At 40.1% G+C, this 26,971-nt stretch overlaps 1 protein-coding gene across 1 annotated transcript; it reads left to right on the forward strand.

Annotated features, from left to right (window-relative positions):
• The first annotated feature begins 3,075 nt into the window (after positions 1 to 3,075).
• Positions 3,076 to 26,971, forward strand: DERL1 (derlin 1). Its single transcript, XM_045560542.1, has 8 exons — positions 3,076 to 3,527; positions 13,948 to 14,059; positions 18,131 to 18,195; positions 19,274 to 19,300; positions 19,911 to 20,006; positions 21,176 to 21,228; positions 22,698 to 22,808; positions 26,650 to 26,971. The coding sequence occupies exons 1-8, from the start codon at positions 3,375 to 3,377 to the stop codon at positions 26,786 to 26,788; spliced, it is 756 nt and encodes a 251-aa protein (XP_045416498.1). The 5' UTR covers positions 3,076 to 3,374; the 3' UTR covers positions 26,789 to 26,971.

Here is a 26,971-nt window from a genome sequence, read left to right on the forward strand (position 1 = left end):
TTTTTCCATATTTTTTGCCCCATATCTTCACATTTTGTTCTAGAATCTAGCCCAACATCATTTACCTGCATGTTTTTTTCCGTGATGGCTTGTACTGATGGCAGTAATACAGGAACTTCCTTATAAGTTAAATAATTAAATTCTAAAGCAAACTGTCTGGGAAAACTGGGGAAGTCCTCTATTTAAGATACCTAATATAATCTTTGTGTTTATTGGAATAGCTTATTGCAATATATAGTGATTTTATAAAGAGGAAGAGAAAAATCCTGAATGTCCATCTAATTTAATGGTTCTTAAAGAATGGTTTGCAGATCACTGCATCGGAATCACATGGGAGAGGGAGAAAGGAAGGGCTTTTAAAAAATGGAGATTTTAGGACCACTCCAGACTTATGAAACTTGGACTCTTCAGGAGATGGGCCATGTTCTTACTGGTAATCCTTACACCTATTATCATTTGGAAACTGTTCTGTCCTTGGGCTAGGTCAATTTACAGGCAGACAAGTACTTTTACTAATTTACTTTTTAAAAATTACAAAGTGATACATTTTTATTGTAAGACATTTCAAAAAGACAGCTAAGCAAAAAAAAAAAAAGAGAGAGAGAGAAAAAGAGAGACTAGTCAACATGGATACTGCTTCAATTGCTGTATATAAATTTATCTTGCTTAAATCCTCACAACAATCCTATGAGTTCAGTACCATCAATACCCTCCTCTCCCATATTTTACAGATAAGGAAATGGAATGACAGAGAGGATAAGTAATTTTTACTACATGATATTGCTAATATTTGGTGTTGCCACGATTTAAACTTTAGTGTTTCTAAAAGCCTGAAGTCGAATTCCAGAGCACTCAATCTGTGAATTCTAGAATACAGACATTGGGTGTATGTTGTTTGTGGTTTTGTTTTGTTTTTTTGAGACAGGGTCTCATTCTCTCCTGTTGCCCGGGCTGGAGTACAGTGGTACAATCATAGCTCACTGCAACCTTGAACTCCTGGGCTCAAGCAATTCTCCTATCTTAGCCTCCCTAATAGCCAGGACTACAGGTGAGTACCACCACAGCCAGCTAATTTTTCTCATTTTTTGTAGAGATGAAGGTCTTGATATATTGCTCAGGCTGGCATTGAACTCCTGGCCTCAAGTGATCCTCCCACCTGGGCCTCTCAAAATGTTGGGATTACAGGTGTGAGCCACTGCACCTGGTCCATTTTAGTTCTTGTTTTCATCTTATGCACATGTACTTATGAGTCCATCAGAGAAACTGTCCTTAGCCCTCAACCCCTGTTTTCTCTTATTGTACCTTGGGTATAATGAGTAGTGGGTACAAATAAATGGTGGTGAGGCTGGGCATCATGGCTTATGCCTGTAATCCTAGGACCTTGGGAGGCTGAGGTGGGAGGATCACTTGAGGCCAGGAGCTGGAGACCAGCCTGGGCAACTAGAGAGAACCCCCTCTCTACAAAAAAATTAAAAAGTTAGTCAGGCCTGGTGGTGTGCACCTGTAGTCCTAGATACTCAGGGAGGTTGAGGTGAGAGGATTGCTTGAGCCTAGGAGTTTGAGGCTGCAGTGAGCTGCGATCTGGTCACTGCACTCCATCCAGCCTGGATGGCAGAGCAAGATCCTGTCTCTAATGGGTGGTAGGGAAGATGCAGAGAAGGAACCTCAGGCAATATCTCCAAGTATCTGTTATTTATACAACTATCTTTTTGTATCAAAATTATCTTTTTGTAAGGTTGTACCAATTTATATTCTTACCAGTTGTGTATGAGTGAGGAGTTTCTTCATTATTCCCTATTCTTGATATCTATTAGGTCACCAAATGTTGTATATTCTCATTAAATTGTGGAATATTTAGTGCCTTTATATTCAGTAAAAATTGCTTTTGTTAATTAACATCAAGGACATGATGCAGACAAATGTTCTGTAAAATAATAGAACATTGGAAACTTTGCTGTTTAAAATTATATCAGTGTGAATAGACCATACCATTATTACCTGGAGAATCTGAGCCATGCAGGTCAATTGGACACAGGATTTTCAATCCAGATACAAAGCTTTAGATAAGGAGTTTTCAGATCCAACAGTTCACATTTATCTTAACTTTGAGGTTTCCCAGGGAAGAGGACCCTAAGTCTACTTCTCAGGTCAGGCACAGGCCTGCTGTTAGCCTGACGCTACACACAGCTCTGCTTTGCTTTGAGCCTATCAAAACACCTCTTCACTTGATTTTTACCATAACAACCCCTTTTCCCATAATCCAGTAATAACACTTTCGTTTGGTGGGATGGGTTCAGTTCCTCTGAGGTACAGCAAGTTAATAAATCTAACTTTGTTGACTACAGGTTTGTTCCTGGTGGTTTTTACTGGAAAGCTTTATCAATCCTAAACTGCAGGCCCCAAATCTGAAAACAAAAGGAAAGTTCTACTCAATATCTTTTTACAGATTCTTTTAAAAACAACATGGATTCTTATCTGCTGGTTATTTAAGTCCTGCCTGTTGCTTAATAGTCAAGATCATTTTTGTTTTCAGTTCTTCCCATACTCCAAGCTTGTCAGAGTGGCTGTTTTTTCTGCATGGAAAATTCTTCCCCCAGATCTTTGTCTGGCTGGTTCGGTTCAAACGTCACCTCTCTGGAGAAGTTCTCCCTGGCTATTTTTATCTAGTGCAGCCCTCTGTCCTCACACTCCTCCACCCCCCGCCCCATCTTCCATCACTCTTCCTCATCATCCCATTTTATCTTCCTTATTTTTCTTATCATTCTCTGAAATTATCTTATTCCATTATTTATCATTTGTCTATCCCCAAGAAGAGATAAGCTCCAGGAGAGAAGGTACCACGACGGCGCTGACAGCTGCGACACGCCTGGTGTCTGGAACCCCGCCTGACGAGCATTTGCAGAATGAGTGAACAAATCAGGGAACTATCCGCATCATTTTCCTCCATCCCCTTTAAGCACCCTCCAAGTGGATCCACCCGCGTGACAACGCCGGCGAGAACGGCCTCGCCATTGGCTGGAGAATTTGCCGTTGCTCCTGGCAACCACTGTTTTCCACCAGTCGTGTCGTCGCCCCACCTGGCCCCGCCCCCAGGACGCCCCGCTCCGGCCCGAGGTAAAATTGGCGCTAGCCCTTTAAGCGGCGGGACTTCTGGTCACGTCGTCGCGGCCGCCGGAAGGGGAAGTTTTCGCCTCCGAACGCTGCCTCGCTCGTCCGAATTCGGTGGCGCCACGTCTGCCGGCCTCCGCCTTCTGCGCCGCGGCTTCGGCGTCTTGCGCCTCGACACCTTCCACTCGCGGAGCCGGCCGCGTCGTGAGGGGGCCGGCACGGGGAGTCGGGCGGCCGTGCGCAGCCTGGCGACCTGAGAGGCGAAGATGTCGGACATCGGGGACTGGTTCAGGAGCATCCCGGCCATCACGCGCTACTGGTTCGCCGCCACCGTCGCGGTGCCCTTGGTCGGCAAACTCGGCCTTATCAGCCCGGCCTACCTCTTCCTCTGGCCCGAAGCCTTCCTCTATCGCTTCCAGGTACTGACCGGCGGCGGGGCGAGCGGGGACTGCAGGCCCCAGGCGGCCCCGCGGCGGCGGAGCGCAGGCCGGCATGTCGCGGGCGCGTGGAGCCTGGCGGGATTTGTAGTGCGCCGGGCGCTGGCGGTTTAGGGCGGGGTTCGGTGGGTCAGCGAAGGCCAGGGGTCTGGAGCGAAGGCCTGGAAGGCTGGAGATGGGGGTCTGGCCTGGCGGAAAAGGACTGACTTCACCTGTGCAGTGAGATTGTGCTTCCCGCCCTTCGCACTTAGTGGTAGTTGTCAGTCTGTTGGCAACGATTAGCAGCCTGGGTCCACCTGGAGCTGTGCTCACTGACCTCCTTCTGTCGCCCACGTGGGTGGCGTGTGGCTGTGTCAACTTGACCAACTTCCAACTGAGTTCTTTTCATGTTAATGAGGGTTGGTCGTTGTCGTTTTTGTTGTTTTTTTCTTTTATATGAATGATTTAAGGTCAGAGATACAAAGAATGAGTGTATATATCTGTGTTTCCCTCAGGCCCAAACCTAGTGTCTGGCATGTAGTAGTAGGGATGGGTAAAGAGTAAATTGCTGCAGAAATGGAAGGCTGCTTTAAGCATGAAGGAAACAGTCCAGAGTAACATTTCTGGCAAGAGAGTGTTAGTTTCCTGGAGGTTATCTTTCTTCACCAAGTTCTGATTTAAAACTTTAATCAGTGGCAGGTCAGATACCAAGATTTGACATTAATTTCAACACATTACTTGGCTCGTGGATAACACTCTCTTGTCCTCCCCCACTTCACTGGGTATTATTTCTTAGTCTCCTTTGCTAGTTCCTTATCTTCCTGACCTTTAAATATTGGGGTGTATCCCAGAGATCAGTTACAAGACCTTTTCTGTAGGACTCTCCCTAGCCCTAGGTGATCTCATTCAGGGCTTTAAATACTTTGTGTAAACTGAAGACTTTGAAATACAAATATAAATATCTTCAGTCCAGATCTGTCTCCTGATATTCCAGATTTTTACATGCAGTGGTTACTTGAAATCACCACTTGGATGACTAATGGTCACCTTCAATTTAACATACTCAAAACTGAATCCCCTTTCCCCCATTGCCCTAGAATAAATAGCAACTCCAGTATTAGAAAAGTTCAAGTGGAAGAGTCATCCTTGAGTTCTTTCTCTCACACTCCACAATCTGTCAGTAAATCTTGTTGACACTAATTTGGACATATCCAGAATATAATTCCTTCTCATTCTCTATTGCAAGCCATTATCATTCCAACTTGTTCATTTTGATCTTTACTCTAGACAGCTAGGGTAATCCTTTTAAAACATAAACCCTGTCCTCTGTCCAGAATCCTCTAATAAACTCCAGTAAAATCCAAGTCCTTTCAGTGGGCTGCAAGGCCCCCAACTGCCTCTTTGTCCTCATCTCCTACTATTCTCCGTTGTGTACATTAGACTCCATAATGAGATCCTTGCTGTTACTTTAGCACCTAACTGGATCCCTTCTTGGCCTTTGCACGTGTTTCTCGGCCCAAGGAAGATAACCATGGCTCATTTGTTACCTCCTTACATTCTTCAGGTCTTTGCCCAGATGCCGTCTCATTGGCAAGGCCTTTTCTGGTAGCTCTACATAAAATAGTGCCTCCTTCACTCCATCTCCCTTATCCTTACTTTTTCTTGGTACATATCACCCCTTGATTTGTTAGTGTGCTTCCCCTCAGAGAATAAGGCTCCATGAAAGCCAGATCTTTGTCTTGTTTACCACTGTCTTTGTTACCTAGAATATTGCCTGGCACATAGTAGGTGCTCATATATTGGCTGAATTATGGGAAATAATCGGGCACTTGCTATGTGCTGGACACTGGGGGTAAATAATGAATAGTACAGAAAATATTCCAGTTCCCATGAAGAAAACAGAGAGGCATGTGATGGAGAGTGACTTAAGGGGTGTAATATTCAACAGGGTGTTCCAGAAAGGCCTCAGAGAAGACATTCGGAGAAACCTAGATCTAGTTCTGGAGGCAACCTTCTAGGAAGAGAGAGTAGTAAGAAAAAGCTCAGAGGCAGGAACTAGGAACAGAAAGACTGGGTAGCTAGTACAGTCAGCTGTAGGGGTGAGGATTGGTAGATGAGGGCAGGGAGATAGCCAGGGATGGGTGCAGTAAAGCGAAGATGGAAAGGTAGTTTGAAACTTGATCATATAGGGTCATGTTAAGGGGTTTTGAACTTTATTTTGAAGGCACTACAGAGCCTTTGGAGGCTTTTGAACAAAGGACTGACAGATTGCCTACTGTGGGGTGGACTTGATGTGCATGTGTGGGGAGTGGAGGGGGGCAATATAATCAGAAGAATCCAGTTAGGAGGCGAGAGAGGGTGGTTTGGATCAGGGTGGCTGTGAAGATAGAGAAAATTGGATAGATTCAGCAGTTAGAGTGGACAAGGTTACAGCTGAACGGATATGAAGGGTGAATGGATGCAGGATATAGGACTCAAAAATATCACTGTTTTCACTGGAGCAGCTGAGTGGATGGTGGAGCTCCTTACTGAGATTGGAAATGCTTAGGGAGCTCAGGTTTGGGGTTATGGATGAAGAATTATGTTTTGGCCATGTTAAGTCTTGAGATGCTTTTAGGCATCCAAGTGGAGAAGTCAAATAGGCAGTTGGATATAAGAATATGATTCTGGAGTGCAGCCAGAATTGCATACTGTTCTCTGTTTACTTTAGTAAATATTTGAGTGAATGCTGTGCACTTTGTTCCTGGTATCCAGTTGGGTAATGTGTGTGCATGGGGAGCAATGGTTGCATATGATTTTGTGAGAAGAACCAGGTAAAAATCGACTTGTTGGCCCTTCTTGCAAAATCTCACTTGTGTAGTCGGAGTAGTAGAAGTAGTAATGTAGAACAGCCTTTCCAATAGGCTGCAGGTGTGTAATGTTAAAAGTGGTGAACTGATTAGAAAGAGTCATCGTTCATGTCACACCTTCCACAATTTTCCCCAATCTCCTTTGCATTGTTTCTTCTGGGCGTGTTATCCCCAGACTGGGAGAAACTGCTGGTAGTAGGCAAGACAGTGCACTGACTGCCCAGGTGTGCAAAGACCAACAGCTGTACCTTGTCTCTCCTTCCTGTTACTATGGGTGGACTCTTGCCTATTCTGGACAAGTTTAACTGTCAGACCCACCTGGAGGAACTCATTTGCAAATGAAGCAGTCCAGGAAAAACTGCATGTGAGAGTCTGCTGTGCAAGGACAGTGTGAGATGTGCTTTAGCAGAATTTCTGCTAGAGCCTCCTCTTTTCCTTAGAAGCTGGATCTTTAATAGCTTTGAAAAATTGGGGGATGATAGAGTTGTGCGCTTATGTTAGAAGTGACAAAAGTTATTTTTCCTGCTTACCCATAGGTTTTCTCAGTGTAGCTTGTTGGTTTGGAATTCCAAAGTTTAAAATGTTACTTCTTTAGTTGGGCAGGTTGTAACAGGTATGTGTTAAGATTCATTACACTGTTGTTCATGATTTCTCCCTATTCCGAGTCCCTCAGACTTATACTCATCAAATAGTTCACAATGATGAAATGTCTTCATGTTGTTGGTTCCTTATTAACTATAAGGTGGCAATTTCTTGCTGCCCTAGAGTTATTCTGAGATTATATCTCCCAGGGTTGTCTGCATGGCAGTATTTCTGTATTTCTTTAGACGGAATTACGTCACTCTCTTAAATCTGCATCATGCTTCTCCTATGTTATTTCATTCAAGTCCCACAGTCATCCTGAGATAAGTATTACAGTGTTACCCCCATTTTATAGACAGTTGCAGTTTCAGTTTCTATCTCCTTGAGTCAAAGATAGTTTTAAGCTGTCTTGTTTAACTCCTTTGCATAATATCTTCCAAAAAAATAATGAAATGTTTACAAAACATTTCTTCCCAAATCAGTCACAGCAAGTTATTTTTCCTTTTCTATTAGAGTAGGGAGAACATAGGATTTCAAGTAATTGAGTCATGGTCTGAAGACCTCGCTAGTAAGGGCCTGGACTTACTAGTTGTGTGCCCTTATGCAAGCTGTTTATCCTGTGTGAGCTTCGATTTCTTTACCTAAAAATGAGAAAAATAAAAGTGGGGATAATATAATACCATTTAAAAAAAATAGGGTTTTGCTATGCTCAGGCTGTCTCGAACTCCTAGGCTCAAGCAGTCTTTCTGCTTCGGCCTCCCATAATGCTGGATTTAAGGCATGAGTCACCGTACCCAGCCAAACTGTCAATTTCTCTTATTTGTTTCCATGAATAAGAAATGACACCAACCAAATCTTTAATTCAGCCTGGTGCTTATGTTTGCCAAGGTTTTGCTTATATTACCACATTTAACCCGATGACAGCAACCCTAGCAGATTAATTTAAGAGTGTATTGGGGAAGAGAGACATTTCACACATAACAGAAAGGAAGGGAATGAACTTGGTCTATAGGCTGAGCATAGAAGTAGCCTCAAGGTTTGGATATAGAACTCCAGTGGCAAGTGTTTTGGTATGTATAGTTTAAAATCTTTCCTTAGTGGACCTGCCCACATTAGACAGTTCTCCTGTAGTTTGTGGATGAGGCTGCCCATTAGATCGTGGCTTTGTTTTTTAATTTTTTATTGAGTTACAGTATATAAGCAGGAAAGTATGTATTATAAATTAAAAGCTTGCTGAATTTTCAAAAACTCAATATGTGTATATAAGCAGCATCCAGATCAAGAAAATAGAATATTGGCTGGGCGCGGTGGCTCACGCCTGTAATCCTAGCACTCTGGGAGGACGAGGCAGGTGGATCGCTCGAGGTCAGGAGTTTGAGACCAGCCTGAGCAAGAGCAAGACCCTGTCTCTACTAAAAATAGAAAAAAATTATCTGGCCAACTAAAATATATATAAAAAAAATTAGCCGGGCATGGTGGCACATGCCTGTAGTCCCAGCTACTCAGGAGGCTGAGGCAGGAGGATCGCTTAAGCCCAGGAGTTTGAGGTTGCTGTGAGCAAGGCTGACGCCACGGCACTCACTCTAGCCCGGGCAACAGAGCGAGACTCTGTCTCAAAAAAAAAAAAAAAAAAAAGAAAATAGAATATTATCAATACCCCCAAAACCCTCTCGCTCCCTTCTGGTCACTACCCCCCTCTAAGGGTAACTACTCTCTTGACTTTTAATACTGTAGATTGTTTTTTGCCAATTTTGTACTTTCTATAAATGAAATTATACAATATATACTCTTGTACCTAAGCCTCTTTTATCAACATTGAGAGTTACCTATATTGTTGCATGTGGTTATAGATTGCTCATCCTTATTATTCTATTGAGTGACTATACCACAATTTATTTGCCCATTTTACTATTAGTGGAACTTCTAGGTAGTTTCCAGTTTTGGCTATTATGGATAGTGCTACTGTGAACATTCTAGTACATGTCTTGGTGAACATACATACTTCTTGGTGAACATACATATGCATTTCTGTTGACTGTATACCCAGGAGCAGATTCAGTGTCTTCTAATATCTCTTTTAACAGATGGAGTGACTTTCATTTGTTTAAATGAATGGGAGGGGCCTTTTCTTGTCTACCCAGTGTGTCTCCTCCTCATCCCCCACAAAAGGCCACAGTCATACAAGTACTCATCATCTTTCTTGGTGACCAGTGTATACTGTCACCCTGGGTAGAGTGTAGTGGCGTCATTGTAGCTCACTGCAACCTCAAACTCCTGGGCTCAAGGGATCCTCCTGCCTCAGCCTCCTGAGTTGCTGGGACTACAGGTGCATGCCATGACACCCAACTAATTTTTCTATTTTTAGAAGAGACTGGGTCTCACTTTTGCTCAGGCTGGTCTCAAACTCCTAAGCTGAAGCAATCCTCCTGCCTGAGCTTCCCAAAGTGCTAGGATTACAGGCATGAGTCACCGTGCCCAGCAGTGTACTTTCTTAACTCCCAATCAACCTGATCCTTATTGTTTAAGAAAAATCTTGCCTTTTCATATTAAAAAAAAATACCCACTCTAGACTCTGGATGGCATTTGTAATTATTTCAGTAGCAGATTGTTTGGGAAATTTTAGTTACAGGATAGCCGCAACCTACGCTCTCAACAAGTTGTTGGACTAGTAACTAAGGAACAATGTCTTATGTCTTTTCAAAGGGTTTATATGCCAGTGAACACATGGGCCACCTGTCCTTGTTAAGTGAGGAATTCTAGGTGGATTACCTAAACTCTGATTAGGGCCCAGCTTTCATCCTGAAAAAAACTGGAATTATGGGTCTCACCTTGGGATTGCTGTGGAGTTAAAATGAAATGCTCCTCTACAAGTCGTCTTGGCAAGTGTGCAGCATGCAGTCATCTGTCGTGAGTCCTGGACTCTCTGTGCAGCATCTGGCAGCCTCAGGCTTTCCAAGGTTGAAAACGTGCCTCTCCACTCCTGGCCATGAAAATAAATCTTTACCCTATTTAAATATCAGTTAGAAGAAAGAAGGGGATTTAAGTTGGATACCTTCAATGGGGATTTCAGAAATATATTACATTATATCCTTCTAAAGAGATGAACTGTCTCCTGATGTTTTCAAGTTATAATTTTAAGGTAATACAAAAATAATATTAAGTCTTTTAGATCAATGAAAGCAAGTATAACTCAAGGGTATGCTTAATGAACAGGGAAAAGAAGTGAGGTATTTTGACAGACACTAATTTCCAAAGAACAGGTGCACACAGTGGCTAAAAATAGTGTTGTGTCATCAGCAGTAGAGAAAATGTAGTCAGAAAAAAACCAAGGTTTCTTTTCCAAAATCAGGCCTTGAATAACTTACAGGAATATGGGGGTAGTTTAAATGTGAATTTGTGAAAACCAGGTCAGCTGGACAACCCCTAAAAAGATTGTAATAATAATCATAGAACCACACATATTAATTTTTTTACAAACACCTTTTTAATCCACCTTCTGAATTCCAACCTTTTAAAAACCCTGTAAGATAAAGAAGGCAGGAGTCATAGGACAGTTGTCATTGGGCAGATAAAGCAGCCAACTCAAAGGTCCAGACCTTATGGCTCCTCATGAGGGTTTGCTTCTGGTCTTTACTCCTCCCAGTGCATTTCATGAGCAAGTAGAATGAATTTGTAGGTTTACTCTCAGTTCATTTCAGGATTATACAAGTGTAGTAGTAATGAAAATTTTTACTAACTGTAATTATACCTAATAATACTGATGTCACTTGTGAGTGGCATTGTAAAAGTAAGAATTTAGTATCACAAACTCTGGAGTCAGACTGAAGCTGAATAGTACACTAATTTATTGTTTTTTTAAATTATTTTTATTTTTTTATTTTTTGAGACAGGGTCTTGCTCTGTTGCCCGAGCTAGAGTGCAGTGGCATTGGCATAGCTCACTGAAACCTCAAAGTCCTGGGCTCACGTGATCCACCTGCCTCAGCCTCCCAAGTTAGCTGGGACTACAGGTGTGTGCCACCATGCTGGGCTAACTTTTCTATTTTTTGTAGAGATGGGGGTCTCGCTGGTGCTCAGGCTGGTCTCAAACTCCTGGCCTCAAGTGATCCTCCTGCCTTAACCTCCCAAAGTGCTAGGATATGAGCCACCAGTGGCTGTTTGTTTTTTTTTTTAACCCATTAACTAAAGTAGGGCAAGTATTAGTTTATCATTCCCCTTTTACAGGTGGAAATTGAGGCTCAGAAGTGTTAATTCATAAGCAAAAACTTATATCCAGGTCTTCTCAAATTATCTCCAGTGCTTTTACCATTAGACTATACTGTTTTTATGATTAAGTTGTAAATAAATAATGAATTTTAACATGTTTTGTTTTACTGGTTTAAATACAAGGTTCTTGGAAAGTTACTTTTTGGGTATGTACAATGCATTTTCCTCCTCAAGGAATTAAGATCTGATGGTTACATTCCTATACTTGGAGAATGTAACTTGTCAGCTCTGTATCTGGCTGGGTCCCATGACTGATGTCCTTCATTCCTGCCACACCTGAATTATTGACATTACCCATTCACTTACTGTGCTCTAGCACTTATTTAGGACTTTGTACCAAGTCCAAACTTTCCCTCCCTTGTGCCAATTCTTGCTTCTTTCAACAGCGTTCTCCATTATTGTGAACTCCTGATGCGGGAGCCATGTCTTTTGTGCTTGGTACATGGTAGTGTGCAAGAAGACACATAGCTCTCAAGCCAAAAGCCAGCAGTATGCTGACATTTCTAAAAGTCTAAGAAGGTCATCTGCTTCAACCACTATTATTTAATGTTGTTCTAGGGGTATTAGCCAATGGATTAGACAAGAATGAAATAAGATACAAAATTATTTACATATAGACTTGTATGCTTGAAAGCTCAAGAGGCTCAATATTTAAACATTACAAACAGTAAGATACGCAGCTTTGGTGGTAGGGTATAAAAAGACAGAAAAAGATAGCTCTATAGAAAACTATAAAAGCTATGAAAGACTTCTTGGTTGGGAATTACATCAATATCATATTGATATAATAAAGATATTTGTTTTGATTTATTTAGAAAAATAAAATTTTGAGACTAGCCAAGAAAATTGTGACAATTGTGAAAGAAAAAGAGGAGGGAGATTATTTAACTATTGAACTTTATCAGGAACTAAAATATAATACTAGAAATTAAAATAACTGGGTATTGGCATAAGAATCAGTTTCAAACAGAATAGTCCAAAAGTAGGCCTTAACATAAAAGAGAATAAATATTTGATGAAAGTAGCTTTTTGTATAATTGGAAAAAATGTGGATTACTCTCTAAATAGGAATGGGAAAACTGAGTGACCATCTAGAAAAATACGTTGGCTCTCTTCCTCATTCCTTAGATGAACCATGAAAGTGCTACAGTAAAACTGTTAACACTTTTATATTAGAATGAAAAGATTTTTTAGACTTATATGTGATGGATACATTTGGTTACATTTAGTTAAACTTTTCATGCCAAAATATGGCAAAAATACCATGAAACTCTAATGACAGACCAGAAAATGTTTGCAACAATGAGAAAGAGAAATTTCATAATGTATAAAGAAATGCAAATCTACCAGAAAAATGAATAAAGGAAATGCTAAAGTTTTTAAAACATGAAAGGTCCTTGGTTTTTCTCATAATGTACATAAAAATTAATTTTCAGATTGGTGACTATAAAATACACTAAATAGTGAGAATATAGAGAGAAGACAGGCATTCATCTACTTTTTAAAAAGTTTTTAAATTAAAAATTTTTTTTTTAGAGATCGAATCTTGCTCTGCTGTGCAGGCTGAAATGCAGTGGCCCGATCATAGCTCACTGTAACCTTGAACTCCTGGACTCCATTGATCCTCCCATGTCAGCCTCCCTAGTAGCTGGGACTACAGGTGCCTGCCACCATGCCTAGCTAATTTTTTTATTGTAGAGACAGGATCTTGCTATGTTGCCCAGGCTGGTCTTGAACTCCTGGCCTCGAGCAGTCCTCCTGCTTCAGCTCCCAAAGTGCTATGATTGCAGGTATGAGCCACTACACCTGGCTTCATCTATTATTACTTTTCAGGAGGAAGTATAAATTGATTAAATATTTTTGTAGGCATTTGGCAATATTTACCAAAATAAGTGCTTATGTCTGTTGGTCTAACAGACTGATTGACAGGAATTTATCCTGTATGTAACATATAAAGTGGAGATACAAGACTATTGATTGTGACATTTGTAAAACAGTGTAAACGAAGTTTGGATATTCACATAAAAGGAATACTTTGAAGCCAGTAAAAATATTTTGTTGAGGGAATGAACCAAGGTATAAAACAGTACAGCATAGGACAGGATGAAGAAGGATGAATAATAATAGCACATACTATTATTTCGTGAAAAAAAATACAAGGAACTGACCAGTTGTTTCTGGAAAGGGAACTGGGAAACTCAGGGTCAGGAGCAAGGCTTACTTAATCATGTTAGACTTTCCATATTTTTTGTTTGTTTTTGGGCTAATGTTTTTTAAGTCATGTGCCCATATTGTCTGTTTAGTGGATTGGTTTGAATAAAAAACATTTTTGGATAAGGTTTGTCATCCCAGAATATTCTTTTGCTAAATAGAGGTGTCACTGTAATGTTGGAAAGTAAGTCTTTGTAATTCATTTTTGACATAGATCTGGCGTAATTGTATGCCAGATCTCAGTAAAGGCTAGTCATAATTAGTATTGATTTTTTTCAACTTATTTAGAAATATTTATTACTTATTTTATGACATTTTTTCCAATGATTTGCAAATTGAGGTAATTGTAATTGGTAAGAATTTTTCTTCGGTTTTCTTGAATTGTATTGGTGGTAATGCTTTGGTAGCACTCATTGAGGAGAATGCTTTGCAGGGGTTAATTTTGTTTAGTTAAAGGAAAAAAAAATTAACAAGGCTGAGAGAAACTAATAGTAATATTTCTTTTGATCTGGACAGATTTGGAGGCCAATCACTGCCACCTTTTATTTCCCTGTGGGTCCAGGAACTGGATTTCTTTATTTGGTCAATTTGTATTTCTTGTATCAGTATTCTACACGACTTGAAACAGGTATGTTATCCATAGTTGTTTTAAATATTGTTTCTTTCTAATTTGCTAATCCATATATTCACTTACTTAAAGGAATTTGGAGGGCAGTTAGTGTTATATAATGAAATAGCATAATGATAAATTATGCCATTCAGTGACTGTACTAGGCACTTAGATTACTCAATTTTTAATCCTCATAACATCCTGAGGTATAAGTAGCAGTGTCATCATTTTATAGGTGAAAAAAATAGCAGGTATGAGGTTTAACATGTCTTGCCTATCTCCTTAGTGGCTGAGCTGTGTGCCTCTCACTTATTTTGACTATCTCACTCAATTTTGTTACAGAGCAGTCCTTGTCCTTTAATGCAAAATTGGGCTAGAGTGTATATATCTTCTAAATTGGGGTTGAAAAACACTACTTTATGCAATTAAAAGCCTCGCCTTATCTGTAATTGAAAAACTCAACTTTAAAATCCAGCATATAGCCTGGATTTAATAATATGGTAATTTATCAGATATGACTACCTATATGATGTTATAGATAAGCTATAAAAATCTTTTCTTAAACATATTACAGGCTCACTCCTGTAATCCCAGCACTCTGGGAGGCCGAGGCAGGAGGATCACTTGAGGTCAGGAGTTCGAGACCAGGCTGAGCAAGAGCAAAACCCTGTCTCTACTAAAAATAGAAAAAATTAGCCGAGGATGGTGATGCACACCTGTAGTCCCAGCTACTCGGGCAGCTGAGGCAGGAGGATCACTTGAGCCCAGGAGTGTGAGGTTGCAATGAGCTATAATCACACCACTGCACTCTAGCAGGGGTGACAGAGCAAGACTCTGTCTCAAAAAAGAAAAAAGGGAAATGAAGTGGCTTGGCTGAGGTGAAACTGACAAGTAGGTCTCTCACTACCATGTCAGAGGTTTGATCCTTAAATCTACCAGAATATGTAATTTTCATTCTCCCATATTCCAGTTGGACCTGATTATGATGCTGACTTGCTTTGCATTCTACGCTTCTGCTATAATTTAATTGGGGATTAAGTTGTTGGGGTAATTTTTTTTGTATCAGTGGTAAACTCTAGATTAAGTGTGGATGATCAATTATTTAAAATTTTATTTTGGAAAATTTTCAAACATACAAAAGTAGAAAGGTCAGTAAATTCTTATTTTTCTTTTAATTGAGATCAAATTCACATAACATAAAATTGACCGTTTTAACCATTTTAAAGTATACAATTCAGTGGTCTTTAGTATATTCACAGTGTTATGCAACCATTACCATGATCTAATTCCAGAACATTTTTATCACTCCCCAAAAAACCCAAAGGAGTCACTCTGCATTCCCCTCCTTCGCCTCCTCCCAGCCTCTGGCAACCACTAATCTACTTTCTGTGTGTATGGATTTTTCCTCCTGTGCCTGGCTTATTTCACTTAGCATGGTGTTTTCAAGGTTCACTCATGTCATAGCATTTGTCCGTATAAACCCCCTATAACCATCTAAAGTTATCTCATAACCAGTCTTGTTTTATCTATATCCATGACTGTCCCCCACCTCATCCCTAATTATTTGAAGCAAAATGCCAGATATGATATCATTTCATTCATAAATATTTTAGTATTTACCTCTGAAATATGAGGACTTAAAAATAATTCTAGTACTATTATTAAACCTACATTGCAATAATTCCCTGACCTCTTTTTATGAAAATTGTCTTGTCTTATTTACTTAAGGTCCTTGAACCCAGTTTGCCATCCCTGTTACCTAGTCAGGTTATACGCCTAATTTGCAACATTATGCTGCTTGAATACCATTTAAAGCAAATCTGTGGGATTATTAGGCCCTTGGTTTCTTTTCTTTTAAGTTGCTCCCTCATTCCCCGCTTTTCCACCACGGAGCATTTTGAAATGCTTGAGCTGAGGGGCATTTTTTAAAAACAGCTTTATTGAGGTATAATTCTTATATCATGTAATGCAGGCATTTAAAGTGTATAATTCAGTGGTTTTTAGCATATTCATAGAATTACACAATCATCAATCAACTTCACATCAATTACACATCACAGTCAACTTCATAATATTTCATCATCCCAAAAAGAAACCCTGTACCTCTTAGCAACCACTTGCCATTTCCATTCAATCTTCTCTTTCCCCACAACCCTTAGGAAACCGCTAATCTACTTACTGCCTCTTTAGATTTGCCTATTGTGGATATTTCTTATAAACAGAATCATATAGTATGTGGTCTTTTGTGATTCACTTCTTTAACTTAGCATAATGTTTTCAAGGTTCTTCTGTGTTACATGTATCAGTACCTCATTCCTTTTTATTGCAACAAATAGGATTTTATTGTTTGGGTGTACCATCCATTCATTAGTTGATGGACACTGGTCTCAGTTTTTGGCTATTGTGAATAATGCTGCTGTGAGTTTTAGTGTAGAAAGGAACCTTTGAGAGTATTCTATTTAATGCTCTTATTTTACAAATAAAACTGTGCAGAATGATGGTGACATGTTCCCAAGGTCACAAAGCTATTTGAGATAACACAGCAAGGACTGGAACCCAGGTTCACTGATTCCCAATTTTCTCTCCACCATATAGCCTTGACATTTTGACAAAATGTTTGCCACCTGCATATTTTCTGCCTGGCTAAATTGTTAGGTATATAGCAATGTTGGCTTATTTATGAGGTTTCTGATTTGAACTAGAAAGACTTCAATTTGAGACCAGTTAATTTGTAAATTCCCAGTTGCAGGCATGCCAAATAATATACGGTAGTTTATGTGATTATAATATTTTAGTACTCAATTTAAAGAATCCTTAGAAATCACAAAGCCAAAACCACATCAAAAGAAGCAGAACTATTATTAAAATTCAGAAATTGTGTTAGAATTTCAGCTCTGATTCATCATAGCATTAAGCCTACTTAACGTTGTGGCTGAAGTGTGTCTTTGAGAAATAAAGGAAAGTAGGAGAGACTTGCCGGAAACCCATTTTCTTTTAGATAGATCTTTCTGCCTTTTTGACACTTGTTAGAATTTTTTTTTTTTTAATTCACTAGCTATATCACATAACTGTGAGGGGTTGTGGAAGGGAGGGAAGGTGACTTTTGAGCTAGAGTGACTTTGTGGTCATTCCTGTTTCTTTTCTCTGCTTCTCTTACAGTCTTCCAACTGAAAGCATTATATGAATCATGCTTAGGAAGAGAAAGCTGGGCCGTTGTTGATTACTCTGCCCAATAATAAGACAGAGCTGGTATAGGGTGCAGTGACAGGAGCACTATAATAATAGTTAGACTTCATTCTGCTTCTAACAAACTCTATGACTTTGGTCATGCAACTTTATTTCCTCATCTGTAAAAAGCAGGTTATAGGTCTTTCCATTCTACCTCCCTAATGCAGTATGAGGGTGAAGAGTCAGAAGCTATAGAAAGATTTGACTGTCCCTGTATGCCCCTCTTCTCCCCACATCCTTGTTGTTTGCTAGAGAAGGTCCTGGAAGACAGACTGTCTTTTCAGTATCTAAGCCCAGTGCTGGACAAGTGGTTGTGTGTGTATGTGTGTCTAATAATAACAGAAGTAAGTACCTCCCAACGAAGTCATGCTGAAGGAGGCACACGGTATCAAAACAGACATGGTTCCTCCTCTGACAGAGCTTGTGGTCATCGAGGGAGACGGAGACGGGGATTAACCAGGGAATCCCAAATGTGCCTATCAGGTCATGACAAGAGTCATGAAGGGAAGGCCAGGAGGCTGTGAGGGAATTGGGAAGCCTCCCTGGTCTTTGGGATATGGGGCTCAGTAGCTGTGGAGTTGACTGTCCTGTCTTTGTGTCTGAGTTAGCCTGTGGTGGAGCATGTCACTCACTAGAATTCGGTTAGGTGAGCATAGGGTAGCCTTCCTCAGCTGACTTTGGTTCAGGGCTTTATGGAGGACATGGTTTACATATTTTAAAAAATTCACTTTTCTTGAGAGGAGTGATTTTTAAAATAGTCTCATTTTGGCTTTCTCTATAATTTTTTGAAGTGGTTCTCTATATAGTTGTTACTTTGTTCTGAAATTCTGAACCATGACATTTGGCTTATTTTTGTTTCAGGAGCTTTTGATGGGAGGCCAGCAGACTACTTATTCATGCTCCTCTTCAACTGGATTTGCATTGTGGTATCCTTCAATCTGTTATCTTGGGCCAGAAATGAACCAGTTTTTTTCAGGTTTGGGGAAATAGATAGTATTCTATAAAAATTTCAAATTAACAGTATTTGCATCTTTGTTTATAGTTAAGAATTAAATTCTTTTTGAATGCTGTAGTAAATCATACAGACCTTGAGTAATGCATTCTCTCGCTATTGCCTTTGTGGGATTTTTCCCACATTTGGTTGAGTTTTATTACTCTTCCCTCTTCTTGTTCCCAGTTCTCTGTGTTCTCATGTGTGACAGCTTGTTGACTGAAGCACAAAGAGATTCTGTGCCATGAGACAGCTTCTGAAATCTGTGGTCCTTATCAGAAAATTGATTTATAACCAGCATCCTTTTCTGACTTCATTGCTGTCCTTCTCATGGGGTCCTAAATGGTAATTCAGTCCCTCTGTGAAGTACCCTGCTCTGGGAATGGCACAGTAAGTCTGTCTGCTTTGTACCAGCTACAGTTGTCAGCAGCCCTCCAACTGCGGGACTCTTACAGATGGTGAGAGCAGCAGAAACTCTTGATGCCTCAAGTCCTGTGTAGACTTGGTGAGCTCACAGTTGCCTGTGGGCTCAGCTTCCATTTAAACTTGGCCAAGAGCCAGAAAATGTGGCACTTTGGGTGCCCTTTCCCCTCCTTTAAGAGAAGAAAAAAATTGTTTTGGACTTTAGCCATGTTATAGAGCCCTGAATGAGTAGAATCATTATTTCTTTGAAAGGGTACAGGCATCTCCATCCTCTATTTGAAGGAGAAATGCTAAAATGTAGTGGCAAAGAAAGAAAAAGAGGATGCCAGGTGACCAAACAGTCAGTCATATGCTGAAGCTGTTGATTTCTGCCATTTCCTTGTCATAGTATAGTCATGGAATATTCACAATGAAGATTATTAGATACTTTTGTGTTCTAGGTTGTTTTAAGCAATCTGAATTATGGAAAAGTATTTTCCTTCAGAATACTGGAATGAAATTAACTTTTCAATGGAGGGAAATAACCATATCAGTGTTAACTAGGCACAGAATGCTTTGTTTATATCTGATCTTTAACTTTACAAACCAAGATTACTGGCTTAGCAATGGACATGCAAGTAAGTGTCCCTTTAAACTATTTATTGACTCTTTTATGTTTCAAATTTACAATTAATGGCCTTTTACAGAAGTTGAAATTGCATTAATTATGGTTAATTATGTGGTACTTTGAAATTATAGAAATAGCTTTTTTTGTGATGATCTTAACATCAGCAAAACCTTTGAAGATCTCACATGGGTTATCTAAATCATTGCTTTTCTTGCTCATTTCTGGATTCTTTATTATGCTTGAACATTGAGAATAATAGTTGTCCAGTATTTCGTAGGCATGTGTGTGGGTATATATTTTTTAAAAATTGAGATTATATGGTAAGTATAGCTTTGTCGCCTACTTTTTGCAAGTAATAGAGCTTGACCCAGATATTTTCTGAATCCATTTAAGATAATATACTTGTGTCTTATTATAAGATTTTGTATCCTTTTTATGTATAATTTGTATGATAAATTAAATAATAGGATCAATTTATAATTCTGATCAGTTGAATTTCCTTTTACCCATGTGCGAATTTTTTCTTGGAGGGAAGGGGTCAAAAGTATAGTAGATTTACACTAAGCCTCTTTTTGAAGTGCCTCTGGAGCCTAGTTTTTACATGTTGACTTCTTTTGCAGTTGCTGATGATTCCTCTGATCATGTCAGTACTTTATGTCTGGGCCCAGCTGAACAGAGACATGATTGTATCATTTTGGTTTGGAACGCGATTTAAGGTATAGTTGGAAAAACTTCCTTTTCATTTGTCCTTGCAGAAATCCCTCTTCAGTCCAGAGATGTACTTTCTGACTCGTCCAGAAGAGGTCACTGCAGAGCAGTATACCATAGGCAAGCCCCTTTCTCCCCTCCTCAATCAGCTCTATTCCTTAGCCAAGCTGGAGTCCCTTGGTGACTGTTGTTACTTCTCCACTCCTTCTGTACCTCAGGATATGTCCCTGAATGATCTCATGTATGTGTGTTGTTAGAGAGACAGAAGGAAAGATACTCATGTGAAATCCTGCCTTTAAAAATTTTTTCTTATCACTCCCTTACTCCTTGTTATGTGCTTTACACTATAGCTAAAACAGATTGTTTTTTGCCTCTGGATAATTCCCTTTGTACCTGCTCTGACAGTTTGCCACCTGTAACATCTTCTTGATTCTCTTCCTCATATAAATCCTACCCATTCTTAATTTGAGTTGGGACTGAACGTATTTCTTCAGTCTCCTGCCTGGAATTACATTTGCCTTTGGGCTTTTGCAGTGTTCCTCTTATGGTACTTGCCACATGTAGTCTTAAAGTTATTTAGGTATAACCCTGTCTTTAGTAGTTTGTGAAGTTCCCTGCAACTCCCTTAGCTCTTGGTATGATGTCTTGAATTTGATAAGGGGCTCAAATGTTGAATTCATCTAGAGAGGTGTTTTACTTGGGAGATTATTAGTTAAAGATATCAATGTGTAATGAAATAAAAATTCAAAGTAATTTTTTGAGATATGTAAAAGAAGAACCTAAAAAGATGGGGTATTTTTAGTTTATTTGTAACAATCTGCTGGCTGGAATCCTAGCGTGATTCTGTTATGGGCCTTGTTTTTAACAGCATCCGTAGGACACTCATCTACTTTTTGAAGCTATTTGTTAATATTAATTCAGCAGGGTGTGTATTGTGTCTAAACTATGGGCAAAGTACTCTGTCCCTCAAGTTACAAATATACAAATAAGTATAGTTTCAGATTGGAAGTTTTAAGTACAGTAGGAATGATGCTAGATTGACCTGAGAAATGTTACAGTGATCTTTGAAAGGATTTGTATAAAGCCCTTGTCAGTGTATCTTTACCCATTTCAGTCTCTGTAGCAGCTACATTCTTTTTAGGTGTGGGTATTTACATCTGCGTATATTCTTTCCTAGGCCTGTTATTTACCCTGGGTTATACTTGGATTCAACTATATCATTGGAGGCTCGTAAGTGATATTAGATTTATTTAATTGAAAACAAATCCTTGGAAAACTTTCATTAATTTTTTTCTTTCTCTTTATAAAACTTTAAAGAATGTCAACATTGGTGCATTAGAACCTTCGACTTAAGGAATAATTTCATTTCAATGTAATTTATTAAATTACAGGGCTTTAAGCACATTTAACAGTGAGTAGTTGTGATTTTGTTAGCTCATTATTAGACACAATATGCTTCTATATATGTGTGTTTGAATAAACATATATTTCACCATCCATATAGGGCAAACATAGACCTAATTTGTGTCTGAGTTGATTCCTGTAAGAGCTATACATAAAATTACTAGATCTTACATTCTTAAAGCATTTCCAGAATGCCTTGGAAGCTGTTGACCAGTCATAGAAATGCAGACTCTCGGATGGAGAGTAGTTTTGTAAGCGGTTTGATAGTACAGAAGTTTTGGCCAAGGAGGGTCAAATTTCTAGTCTGTTCGTCTGGAATTAGAACTGAGACTTAGGAAAACCTTTGATTTACTCAGTCAGAATTTTAAAGGGAAGATATCAAGATGCAGCTGTTCCAAGAACTCCCATTTCTTATACTATAAAATATTTTCAGTATTTTAGTAGACTTTAATAGTACTAATTCTTTATCTGTTACATATTTGCTCTGTGTGATCCTCATTTCTGCATATTGCTAGGGAGAAGTGAATAAATGGGGCAGACAGACTCTGTTTAGAGCATAGCACATTCTGATCTTGGTAAAGCTGCTCTCTCACCCAGAAGGGCAGAGTCTGGGAGTAGTTGCAGATGTTGATTTGTCCCTGGACGGAATCATGTTGCAGATGAAGACAAAGAAGTATATGTAATAGCAATAGTGGATGTATAAAATCTTGAAGTGACTTATATGTAAGCCCTGGGAAAGCTGAAGAAGGTCAATATTTATGTTAGGATTACAGGGTGAAAGTCAGCTTTCTAAGTGATCTCTGTGGTGTCTTACACCCAAGGATACAGGAGAGAAGTGTTTAGTGGCTCTTGTAGGAAGGGAGAGCAGGCATTTATCGTGCATCTTTTCCTTACGCCCACGCTTCTGTCTCAGTAGCCTTCATATTGGCCCATGTTTTACAAACACAGTATTCATGACTGAAAGCATTCAGAAGCTGGCTTTCCCCAGCTCCTGAGGCAGGAAGTAGCAAAAACAATATTTTGAGGATGGGCTGGTGCTTGAAAGAGATGTCAGAGGGGCTGCTGGCATTAAAGAGCAGCGGGCCTCGTTGGTTCAGCAGGACCGATTTCCCTGCTCCCTCAGAAAGCATTTGCCACTCAGACTACAAAAGGGCTCATTGTCGAGCTGTCACAGACTGCCAGGGACTGTAAATGGGCTGCAATGAGGATCCCTTCCCTGTGCTATTAGTTAAAACTTGGTACATCTTGCTATATTGCTTGAATGTCTTTAAACTAATTTGGCTCTCTGTTTGCAGGGTGATCAATGAGCTTATTGGAAATCTTGTTGGACATCTTTATTTTTTCCTAATGTTCAGATACCCGATGGACTTAGGAGGAAGAAATTTTCTATCCACACCTCAGTTTTTGTAAGTGTATTTTTTCCTCCTCATCTAGCAGTTATTTTACTGCCTATGTTCTCATGCATTCTGATAGCAGCTCCCTGTCTGATGGAGAAATGTGAGCTAACAAATGACTTAGTGTAGTTACATAGTCATAGGAAACTAGGGGTCAGAGCCACAGCTCAGTCTACTTCCTGGTACCCTTTTAGGCAGGGACCACTGACGACTAGCTGACAACCCAGGCAGCATCTCAGCCGTGCTGAGCAGGCTGAGGGACCTGATGCAACTCCATTGTGCAAAGCACTGGTCTAAGGGATGGGAGAGTACCAGGATAACAGGGTGTCTTTTCTTGGAGCATCAGTTTTACCCATGAATTTGGCCACGGAAGGGATAGTTAGCTTGTTGGTTAGTATTTTAAACATTCTTATAGTAAATATTATAGGATAGAAATTTTATAGGATTGTTCAAAGCTAAAATGAGAGACTTGAAGTTTGTACAGTCCTGACCTCCTGGGGGCATGTGCTCTTTATCTGCTTATGGGGTTTACTAAAGCAAGGAGGCTAAGGACAGCGGCTTCCATTTTTGAGACAGACTTGGATATGAATCCCATTCCCCTCATGTACCAGCTTTACCATTGGGAATGTTACTTAATCACACCTGCAAGCTTCAGTTTGCAAGTCTAAGTTGTGGGGGAGTCCCCTCTCACAGGACGGTGTGAGGTAAGATGCACTATTGGGGGCACAGTAGTGGTACTCAGTAAATGAAAGCTCTTCACCAGATTCTGAAGGTGGGGGTGGGGGCCGGAGTTTGACGATTTGCGAAGAGACGCTTCACACACTTAAGCATGTAAGTAGTATGACCATTCTGTCAGTGAGGCAAAAGGCTGTTGAAGAAGGGACCAGTTAAATCACCATCTGGGTGTCACAGCCTGCCTGACAATCAGCCTAATCTCATGTGGGGGATAGGCAGTAATAACTTGCATTTACAAGCTTAAAAAAAAAACACAGAACACCAAAAACCCTCTCACGTCCTGCTCATTTTAATGTTTTGCAGTCCTGTCATTCTTCCAAGGGATCAGTGAGGGCAGCAAAGCTTGAGTAGGCCCTTTCTAGCCACCCCACCTTCTTTTATAGGGTAGGGATATGTTTTTGAAAGACTTTTTTATTGTGAACTCTGATATACAGAGAAGTACAGTGTTGTTGGGATGTGTGTATATTTTTCTTTAAAAAGAAACTTGTTTCTCTTCTGAGCCTTGAGTTGCCTTCAGGCTAAAAAAAACAAATGACCAATCTGCTTTCTAATTATCAAAGGACATAATAACAGCAGGTTTGGATTTCTATCTGGGTCTATCAAGTAGGATGGCAGATGCATTAATTAAAAAAAACTTGGTGCTTTGGGGGGCAGCCAACAATTACTTTACTTTAAATGGCCATATTCTGACTTAACGGCTTATAGATACCACCCAGTCGTGGGCAAAAAAGTGCATACGAGATTCTAGTGGCAAAGTCAGCAGCATGCTGGAGCCTGCCTTCCACTGGAGCTTTTTCTGTTGGTGGAAGCCCTTCTGTTAAATTTTGCATAAAGATCAGATGACAAAATGTAGCTCCTTGCAAAAGCAGTAACTGCTTTGAAATTACCATAAATTTTTGTTGATTATGTGTAATTGAGTGTCTTTTTATTCTAATTACTTGCATTTAATTTCCCTATCTGCTTAAGCAATGGAGATGGCTTCCGTATTGTCTTAGAGTTAGTAGCAAAGCAAGACAGCCCTAGCATTGCCTTTTGTAAGTGTTCTATTTTATTATGTACTTTGGAGGAATATTATTGTACCAGACGTAATGGATGTTGAGAAACCAGTGCTTGGAAATACGTTTTGATTTAATGATAAAGCTGTATTTTTTTAAAAGGAAAGAGGTGAGTTGTAGAATTCTAAGATGTGTAGGTGTTTTGCATTCCATTTAGAAAAGCAGTTATATCTTCTCTGTACACAGTTAATTTTGTGTTTAAAAGGGGTCATTATCTTTTTTGGGAAGGAACATGAAGGTATCAAGTATGACGTAAACAAATGGGGGCTCTACCTCTGCAGTCACTATCTGTCATCCCACTGCTGTGCCGTCCATGTAGGAGTGAGAAGTGCAGGGTGCAAGCTCCAGAGCCAGGCTGCCTGGGTATGAATCCTGATGGTCACTTTCAGAGAGCTTCACTCCGTCTTGCCTCAGTTTTCTTATTTATAAAATGGGGGCAATGATGGTGCCTACCTCACAGAGTTGTGAAGATCAGATGAATTTATAGACAGGCAGTGCTTGGTGTGAAATGCTCATTGAGTAAGATCACATAGTAACTGCTGGACGTGGTGGCTCATGCCTATAGTCCTAGCACTCTGGGAGGCCGAGGCAGGAGGATCACTTGAGGTCAGGAGTTCGAAACCAGCCTGAGGAAGAGCGAGACCCCGTCTCCACTAAAAATAGAAAGAAATTAGCCAAACAACTAAAAATATATATAGAAAAAATTAGCCGGGGATGGTGGCACATGCCTGTAGTCCCAACTACTTGGGAGGCTGAGGTAGAAGGATTGCTTAAGCCCAGGAGTTTGAGGTTGCTGTGAGCTAGGCTGACACCACGGCACTCTAGCTCAGGCAACAGAGCAAGACTCTGTCTCAAAAAAACAAAACAAAACAAAAAAAACATGATCTTCAGACTCTCTGCTGTGGGCAAGTCACCTGTTGTGGCTTATTCTTGGTACTGAGAGGGATTCAGATGGGTATCAGATCATGCTCTATGCTTTCAATCAGAATTTTAAACATTAGGATCTGATAAGTGGAATAGGTTTAAATATGTTCTAAGTTTACTAATATGGTCAAGGGTGGGAAATATTAATAGTTGGAAAATGCTATTGAGAGCATTGACTTTACATTTTATTAGTTCTGTGACTTTTAATTTATTAATTTGTAAGATGGGAAATCATCTAACCATTTTGGACTTTCCTACCATCTATGAAATGGGAAGAATGCAGTTGGAAGACAGATTATGAATAAAAATGTACCCAAACCTATAAGACAGAAAGCCTTCTTCCCCAGCCTCCCTCAGACTCAGCTGAAATGCCTTCTGGGGCTCAAACACACAGGCTGTGAATTTGTGCTTTGAAAGTGAATTTATTTTGTATCCTTTGATCTAGTTTGATTTATATTTAGATATACCAAGATGCTATCAGTCGTTTTTTGGTTGTTGGGCTTGTGATGTTATATTTCTGTTTCCATGCTGTTATACATAGATTACTTTTGTTTTTGTTTTTGTTTTTTTTTTAAGAGACAGGGTCTTGCTCTGTTGCCCAGGCTGAGTGCAATGGTGTGATCATAGCTCACTGCAGCCTCTCAAACTCCTGGGCTCAAGTGATCCTCTCACCTCAGCCTTCCAAGTAGCTGGTACTACAGGCACACACCACCATGCTCCGTTAATTAAAAAAAATTTTTTTTTTTTTTTTGTAGAGACAGGGTCTCACTAAGTTGCCAAGGCTGGTCTCAAACTCCTGGCCTCAAGCAGTCCTCCTGCCTTGTCCTCCCAAAGCACTGGGATTATAGGCTCTTGCCACTGCATCTGGACTGGATTACTTTTATGTAATCAGAAAAATGATGTTTAGAGTGTGAATTTAGCTGAAAGCTTAATAAATTTAAGAAACATGTAAAGCAAGTGCCATCTGTGGTCAGGTCATTACACGAAGCGCAGACAAGGCAAAGTTATATAAGACATTGTCCCTGGCTTGCTTCAACATGCCAGATGCCACAAGAACACCAGTATAGGGAGAGGTCAGATAACTGTGGAAGTGACTTTGTTCTCCTCTCTCCCTTTGTCTTCCCCTCTTTCTGCTCCAGGTACCGCTGGCTGCCCAGCAGGAGAGGAGGGGTGTCAGGATTTGGCGTGCCCCCCGCTAGCATGAGGCGAGCTGCTGATCAGAATGGTGGAGGTGGGAGACATAATTGGGGCCAGGGCTTTCGACTTGGAGACCAGTGAAGGAGTGGCCTCAGCCTGCCCTTCAGCTGCTCCTCCCAGACCATGTTTCCTCCCAGTGCTGGGTGCGCTTAACAACCGAGTTCTAGCTAATGCTGTTGGACCTGACCCTCACTGAATGTAGTCTTTCAGTATGAGACAAAATTTTTTAAATCCGGAAGAAAAATATAAGTGTTCCTCAAGTTT

Source organism: Lemur catta, chromosome 9, assembly GCF_020740605.2.
Source record: "Lemur catta isolate mLemCat1 chromosome 9, mLemCat1.pri, whole genome shotgun sequence".
Taxonomy (NCBI): domain Eukaryota; kingdom Metazoa; phylum Chordata; class Mammalia; order Primates; family Lemuridae; genus Lemur; species Lemur catta.

Bases quoted from the DNA above. Each gene is read 5' to 3' on its own strand.
- DERL1 (XM_045560542.1), top strand. From the start codon at position 3,375: ATGTCGGACATCGGGGACTGGTTCAGGAGCATCCCGGCCATCACGCGC. The intron at 19,301-19,910 runs GTAAGTGTCCCT...CTTCTTTTGCAG, and splicing joins GCTTAGCAATGGACATGCAA to TTGCTGATGATTCCTCTGAT. The intron at 21,229-22,697 runs GTAAGTGATATT...CTCTGTTTGCAG, and splicing joins AACTATATCATTGGAGGCTC to GGTGATCAATGAGCTTATTG.